The sequence below is a fragment of the Hyaena hyaena genome, unplaced genomic scaffold (genome assembly GCF_003009895.1).
Source record: "Hyaena hyaena isolate Hyena2069 unplaced genomic scaffold, ASM300989v1 scaffold_787, whole genome shotgun sequence".
NCBI lineage: Eukaryota > Metazoa > Chordata > Mammalia > Carnivora > Hyaenidae > Hyaena > Hyaena hyaena.
Genome location: NW_024081417.1, coordinates 668,266 through 675,745, shown reverse-complemented (window position 1 = coordinate 675,745; position 7,480 = coordinate 668,266). Strand labels below are relative to the sequence as shown.

Here is a 7,480-nt window from a genome sequence, read left to right as displayed (position 1 = left end):
CAGAACACTACTCGGCAGTGAAAGAACTAGTTCTTTGAATCTCTAATTATGCAGCATATATGAAGCCAGAAAAAAGTAAATATTTTATGATTCTAATCAACTAAAATTCTAGAAAATATAGTCTATTGTAAAGGAAAGAAAATCCAAGTTTGTCCAGAAAGCCAGAGAGGGTGGGAAAAGAGATTAATAAAATGTAGGAGGTAAATATGTGTGGGACTTATTATCACAATTATGACGATTTCGTGGATTACACTGTCAAGAACTTACCAATTTATACTTAAAACATATGTCTAGTCATTGTAACTTAAAGCTTTAAGCAACGGTTCAAAATGAATATAGATCTGGGGCGCCTGGGTGGTTCAGTAGGTTGAGCGTCCGACTTCGACTCAGGTCATATCTCATGATGCGTGGGTTTGAGCCCTGTGTCAGGCTCTGTGCTGACAGCTAGCTCAGAGCCTGGAGTCTGTTTCGGATTCTGTATCTCCCTCTCTCTCTGACCCTCCCCTGCTCACGCGGTCTCTATCTCTCTCTCAGAAATAAATAAAACATTTAAAAAAATTAAAAAACAACAACAAAAGGAGTATGGATTTCCCCCTCTTTATAAAAAATCAGGTTTGGCAACTATTATCTCCCATCAACTTTTTTTTTTTTTGAATGTTTATTTATATTTGAGAGAATAAGCAAGCATGGGGGAAGGGCCCGGAGAGAGGGAGAGAGAGAATCCCAAGAGGCTCTGTGCTGTTACAGTAGAGCCCAACATGTTGCTGAAACTCATGAGCTGAGATCATGACCTGAGCTGACATCAAGAGTCAGATACTTAACTGACTGAGCCCCCAAGGCGCCCCACCCATCACTCTCTCCTAATGCTTTAGGAGGAAGGTCTTACCTCAAGAATAACAAATACTGGTGAGCAATGGTGGATGTTTCCACCACAAACTCTCCCTTCTCTATTCTTATTTTCCTGCATGTGTAATAAGTCCTCTAAGGTCAACAGTCCAGAAAGCTACAGGAATCACAAAACCTTTATTTTCTCTGCCAATGACCTCAACTACGCAAGACACACAGGTCTAGAGGTATGTACTTACCCAACACAGCCACAGCCACACTCACTGCAATAGCTGAGGGTGTACTTTTAGAAGCAGCACAGTCCACCTACCTGCAGCAATTACGATACCCTCCCTGGGCCCTACAGCTTTAAGATCAGTGACACTACTTTACAAATTCTAGACATCAGGGCACATGGCTCCTCTGAAGGACCTGGGGGAAGAGACTCCCCTTCACCATGTGGTCATTACAGAATATGCACTATAGGAAAGGAATCAATCCCAGAAGCACTGGATATTCTTGCAAGTGCTTGCTCTTCAATGTGACCTTCAATGTGACCTCTGGGCCCACAAAAAGACCTTGGCATTCAGGCTACAAATTAGTTGTACAAAGGTTACAGTCTTTCCTTGGAGGCCATGGACAAGAATGCAAACTAGGACCAAACTCAAGAGCTGTCCTCTGCCATCAGATGATTTCTTCCGAGGTGCACCATAGAACCACCCCTCAAGCAGTTTACCCCTGCATGATGTTTTCAAAGCACCCAAGACAAAAGGTGCCTTTCAAATACAACCCCCAAGACAAAAGGTGGCTTGAATAATGCCTTTTTTACTGCACAAACCATAGCAAAGGGAGGCAGTGTACAAGTTGGTGACATGGAGACTGGAAAAATTCCATCACAAGAGTCATATGAAAACAATGTCTATGAAGACAAACTTTCTCTGCAAGTCACTAATAGAACACAAATAAGGTCTTTTAGGAGAAAACTGGGTCGAGTACACACATTAGAGAGAAGGAAGTGATGCCCTCTGAAGGCTCAGGTTGTTCGTCTTCTCCAGAGAAAACAGAGGTCTACATCCATAAATACTAGGTGACTGATGCACAGCATGGGGGCCTGGGCCTTTCAGGGACTTGAGTTCAGATGACTTATACCACAGAAACTGGCAGTGACACAATTTCAGCAAGGGCCCCAACCAGGTTAGGAAGAGCGGTTCCTGGAAGCTTCCCACGTATCTGGAACATACAGAGAATCTTCCTTGTGGTGTTTTAAGATAGGAGTTCAACTTCAGGAAGATGTCTCCCTCACAAAGGCTCTCCTCCGATGTCTTTAGATCAAACAAGTAAACAGCCTATTCTCTGCATGGCTATGCCTTTGCCATGTGTGAACTTCCTGGTGCCTGATGAGATGAGACTTTCGGCTGAAGGTTTTCCCACATTCACTGCACTCATGAGATCTTTCTCCAGTGTGAACTTTTTTGTGTCGAATGAGGTTGCATCTCTGGCTGAAGGCTTTCTCACATTCAGTGCACTCATAAAGCCTACCTGCACTGTGAACGTTCTGGTGCTGAATCAGAGCAGACTGCTGACTGAAGACTTTCCCACACTTGCTGCATGTATACAGACTTCTTTTGTGGTGGTGAATGTGGTTAGACCTTCGGCTGAAAGCTTTTGCACATTTGTTGCACTCATGAGGCCTTTCTCTGATGTGAATTTTTTGCTGTTGAGCAAACTGGGTGTCACTGAAGAATTCCCCATGTTCCCTGAATGTGGGAGGCCTGTCTCTAGTGTGAACTCTGTTGTGTTGAATGAGATAGGACTTGCGGGTAAAGGATTTCCCACATGTCCTGCACTCATAACGTCTTTCTCTAGTGTGAACGCTCTGGTGTTGAGTGAGTCCAAAACTTTGGCTAAAAAGTTTCCCACACTCCTTGCACTCGTAAGGCCTTTCTCCAGTGTGAATTCTACGGTGTTTAATGAGGCAGGAATTGTCAACAAAATGTTTTCCACATTCATCACACTTATAAGGCTTCGCTCCAGTGTGAACTCTCCGATGTTTAAGGAGGCTAGAGCTGTGTCTAAAGAATTTCCCACAATCACTGCATCCATAAGGCTTTTCTCCAGTGTGAATTCTCTCATGTACAGTAAGAGTAGACTTTTGGCCAAAGGACTTTCCACATCTGCTGCACTTGTAAGGCCTTTCCCCAGTATGAGTTCTTTGGTGCTGAATGAAACCAAAGATGTTGGTGAAGAATTTTCCACATTCGTTACATTTATAGGGCATTTCTCCAGTGTGGATTTTCTGATGCTGCAAGAGTTTAAATCTTCGGGTGAAGGATTTCCCACATTCACTGCATTTGTAAGGCTTTTCTTGGGTGTGGACACTCTGGTGTTGAGCAAGAGTGTATTTGTGGCTGAAGGCTTTCTTGCCTTCACACCAACTGTGATGGCTTTTCCCACTGTGAACAGCTTCCCCACACATGGTGCTACTGTGTGCTTTCTGTCCACTATGACTGGCCCGGTGCTGGTGCTCATCTGAAACCGCGAGGAAGTCCTTGTCAACCTCCCCACAGGTAAAGGGCTCCCCTGACACATGGAATTTGCAGCTCTTCACAAGTGAAGCCTTTTTCAATGGTTTCTCTACACTGTGCTGCTTCCCGTGCTGGTGACGGTTTGCAATGCAACGGGTTCGTTTCACACATGTGCGAGGTCTCAGCTGGGGACGTGTTCTCTGATGCAGAGCCACACCCAAAATGCCTTTTAAGACCAGACTGCACATTTCACAGGGGTGTGCCTTCTGGGGATTTGTGCCTGCCTGGTGAGTCCTAACCTGTGATACTCCTACAAAGGCGCTCTGCTCAGAAGGTGCCTCCCCATCCTCTGCTCCATGACAACAACCTGAAAGCAGAGAAATTCTAGTGAAGGACACAGAGGCAGCACTGGGAAGAGGCAGCACCATCATCAATGTGTGTCCAATACACCAGTGGATGAGTTGATGGCACTGTTTCCGGGATGAAAGGAGGTGGGGTCTGGGTCAAGAAGCTGCCTCTAAAGGTCCCACAGCGGGGAGGCCTCACCAGGCGAAGAACACATGGGGGGGATGTGGCGCAGGGAGGAGCAGTAGGATCCACAGCTCGTTCCTCTGCTAATGGCTTTTGGTAAATTCTTGCTGGTAACTGCGCAGAAGGGCGCACCGGGGCTCAGGAAAACCCAGCGAACGACAGCTGGTGTTTAAGAACCACATGAGGATACGCGCACACCTCACGATATGGTATGTACCGGCCGACGTGACAGAGCACTGCAGAGGAAGCAGTAAGAGAGGGGCTCAGACAGGTGGGAATGAACCAAATTCAGAGCAGAAATGACAAGTGAGCAAGTGTCAAGAATGGGGAAGGAAAAGTAGAAATGAGGTAGCCAGTGGCACCAAGACTCGAGTGGAAAAGGACAAGTTTCTGTAATCATCTGAACACAGCCCTGATGAGCCCATCTTGCCATGGCTGAAGTCATGTTCATCCTGCAAAACACCCACGACTCCCCTTCCCGACCTGGGGCTCAGGAACTAAATGGGACCTGCATGACTCAAGCGTTAAGGGAAAGGCAGGATAGATGAGTGGTCAGCACAGGCCCAGAGCAACTAAACACGTGAGGCCACAGGAAAGAATATTAATAATACCAACACAGTCCTCAGGGGAGGGTCCTGCAAGAACTGCCATAGTCCACGTAAGTGCCAACCAGGGCAGTGCCCACAATTCCTGGCACAGGCAGGGACAAGGAATATCTTCACTTATAGGAAGTGGGCAAAACATGAGGCAGTGAGGTGCTGTGGACTTGGACAGAGTCAGGCAGTGAAAGGGCAAGCAAGGTGGAAACCAGTAGTGTAACTGCAAGACTACTGGTCATGAATCCTTCCCAGTGAGGCTCTGGCGCAGGGCACTCAGCGCAGCCCCAACAACGACCACAAGTAACTGGGGAAACGGGGAAGGAAGCAGTGCCCATGTTTCTGATGGGAGAAGTACCCAGCTAGCCCTGGGATAAAAACAGAAAGGCAGAGCTTAGCCCAGCTCCCTGGGGTAGGAATGAGATCCTTACCCAGGGAGGTCACAAGTGCAAAGTTCTCCAGCATCACATTGTGGTACAGCCGTCTCTGAGCCTCATTAAGGAGACCCCATTCCTCCCAGGAGAAGTACACGGCCACGTCTTCAAATGTCATACTGTCCTGTCAGGATAGAGACAGATGAAACTACAAATAGCCCCTTCTCCCAAGGACCCACAATCTCTTCCCCCAAAAAAACCATCCCATTAGGGGCACCTGGGTGGCCCAGTCGGTTAAGTGTCCAACTTCACCTCAGGTCATGACCTCATGGTTGGTTAGTTTGAGCCCCATGTTGGCTTTTGGGCTGACAGCTCAGAGCCTGGAGCTGCTTCAGATTCTGTGTGTCTCTCTCTCTTTGCTCCACCCTACTCATGTTCTCTCTCTCTTTCTCTCATTTAAAAATAAACAAACATTTTTTAAAAAATTAAAAGGGGGCGCCTGGGTGGCTTAGTCGGTTGAGCGTCCGACTTTCGCTTAGGTCATGATCTCGCGGTTCGTGGGTTCGAGCCCCGCTTCGGGCTCTGTGCTGACTGACAGCTCAGAGCCTGAAGCCTATTTCAGAGTCTGTATCTCCCTCTCTCTCTGACCCTCCCCTGCTCTCGCTCTCTCTCTCCTAGAAATAAATAAAAATACTTAAAAAAAAAAAATTAAAAACCCTCCCCCATTGGCACCACTGGTGCTCTCTCCTCATGGTCCTGTTAATCGCTGTGTTCAGCCCTCAGCAACAAAACAGCAGATCATCAGAGACACACCATCTCAACTCTGGGCCTGGTGCACTGGGCCCCACTCCTCCTGCCAATACCCCTGCTGTCCTCCAGACTGCTCATCGCAGACACAACCAAATTTGGGCTTTTCCTTCAACTTTAAGTCACCAATACCAGGACCCTGGGGCCATTAGTTCACACTCCCTTTCCACACGCACATTACTCTGTAGACTGCCCCTTTTACATCTCTGGAGCCCACAGATGCATTCCCTCCACCACCACGCCCCCCACCACCACACCTACCTCCCGGCCCCACAGCACAGGCTTCCCCCTGGACTCTCCCCCCTTGTCACTTCACACAAGGCAGCAAGAAAGTGCTTGCTTGGCAAACTCAAATAGGATCCAGTACTACTCAATCCCTGGTGCCTTCTACTACCAAGGGCAGTCCAGAATCCTGCTAGGAAAGCCTCCTCTTCATAGGGAGAAAGCTGCCCCTGTGTTTTGCTTCAACCTCACCAACCAGAACCACACCCACATCTCAGATATTCCTGGCCCTCTTCACCTTATGTGCTGCCCATCCTGTCCCCTCCAGTCACACCTAAACCTCGTTCAAAACCCAGTCCCACTGTTCTTCTACCCTAGGCCTAATAACTCATGGATGGGCACAGCAGACTCTGAAATAAACTACCATCCTGACGGAAACATCTCATGCCCCAAGGGTCATCACAAAATTCCGAAGAGCCTGTAGAAAGGTGAAAAAGCACTAGTTTCAGCCTGAGTACCATCCTGCCTCAATTACTCCTGTGCCTCCACATCTTTCTTATGTCTATTTCTCTCCTGGAAACCTTGGTCACCTGCCAGATCATCCTTCTTGCCCACACCCTCCTCATGGCCACTTTTCTCCCTCACCTGTGTCCCCCAACACCCTCTACCTTCAACCAGGTGCCCAGTCAAGAGGCCCAGTTCTTGGCCCGCACCATCTTCTTGGGCTGCTAACAGGACTACCACCAAGACCTTAAGATCCCCCTCCTCAATGTGACCCACAGCTCCACCTAGGCTGACACAGCGGCAATCACCTCTGCGATAGCTCCAGCCTGATGTCTGCTCCCACCCCCCCAACCACAGTGTGCATGCTGCCCACTTAATGCCTCCACTCAGCAGTCTCTGAAATATCTTAGGCTGAACATGGCTGAAACAAACCTCCTGATATCTTCACTGAAAAGTGTCCCCACTACTAACCACCCCATCTCAGCTGATGGAGCTTCCATCCTTCCAGTTGTTGAGACCAAAAACTTTCAGGTCATCCCTGATTCCTTCCTTTCTCTCCTTCACCTTCCACAACAGAAAGTCTGGTCGGCCCTACTTTAAAAAAATGAATCCAGAATCCAACCACTTCTCCCACCTTGAGGACCAGTGTTTCATCCGCTAACACTCACCTGGCCAATTACAGTAGCATTCTTCTGGGTCCTCCTTCTCTCTCCCTTATCCAAGGATCCGTTCTCCACTGTGCAGCCAGATGAAGCCTGTCAACCCTCGCCCATTTCAGAATGGCTACTTTTTTTTTTTAATGTTTATTTGTTTTTGAGAGGGAGAGATAGAGCATGAATGGGGGAAGGGCAGAGAGACAGGGAGACACAGAATCCAAAGCAGGCTCCAGGCTGAGCTATCAGCACAGAGCCTGAAGCAGGGCCGAACTCACAGACTGTGAGATCATAACCCCGAGCTGAAGTTGGATGCCTAAATGACAGAGTCACCCAGGTGCCCCAAGATCACTTTACTCTTTTTTTTTTTTTTCCTAGGGGGAGAGAGAGAGAGAGAGAGAGCGTGAGCAGGGGAGGGTCAGAGAGAGAGGGAGTCACAGACT

The 7,480-nt window shown here is 48.1% G+C and overlaps 1 protein-coding gene across 1 annotated transcript; it reads right to left on the bottom strand.

The window, feature by feature from the left end:
• Positions 1–1,667: 1,667 nt before the first annotated feature.
• Positions 1,668–5,029, bottom strand: LOC120221547 (zinc finger protein 154-like). The gene is made up of 4 exons (XM_039219005.1): positions 4,909–5,029; positions 3,897–3,995; positions 2,640–3,405; positions 1,668–2,318 (listed from the first exon to the last, which is right to left on the bottom strand). The coding sequence occupies exons 1-4, from the start codon at positions 5,027–5,029 to the stop codon at positions 2,150–2,152; spliced, it is 1,155 nt and encodes a 384-aa protein (XP_039074936.1). The 3' UTR covers positions 1,668–2,149.
• Positions 5,030–7,480: the final 2,451 nt, after the last annotated feature.

What these genes read in the sequence shown, in the direction of transcription:
- LOC120221547 (XM_039219005.1), bottom strand. Translation starts at nt 5,029, where the DNA reads ATGACATTTGAAGACGTGGCCGTGTACTTCTCCTGGGAGGAATGGGGT. An exon ending in TGCACTTGTGACCTCCCTGG is followed by an intron (nt 3,996 to 4,908) that starts GTAAGGATCTCA and finishes CCTTCTGCGCAG; the next exon opens with TTACCAGCAAGAATTTACCA. An exon ending in GGGAAATCCTTTACCCGCAA is followed by an intron (nt 2,319 to 2,639) that starts GTCCTATCTCAT and finishes CTTCAGCCAGAG; the next exon opens with ATGCAACCTCATTCGACACA.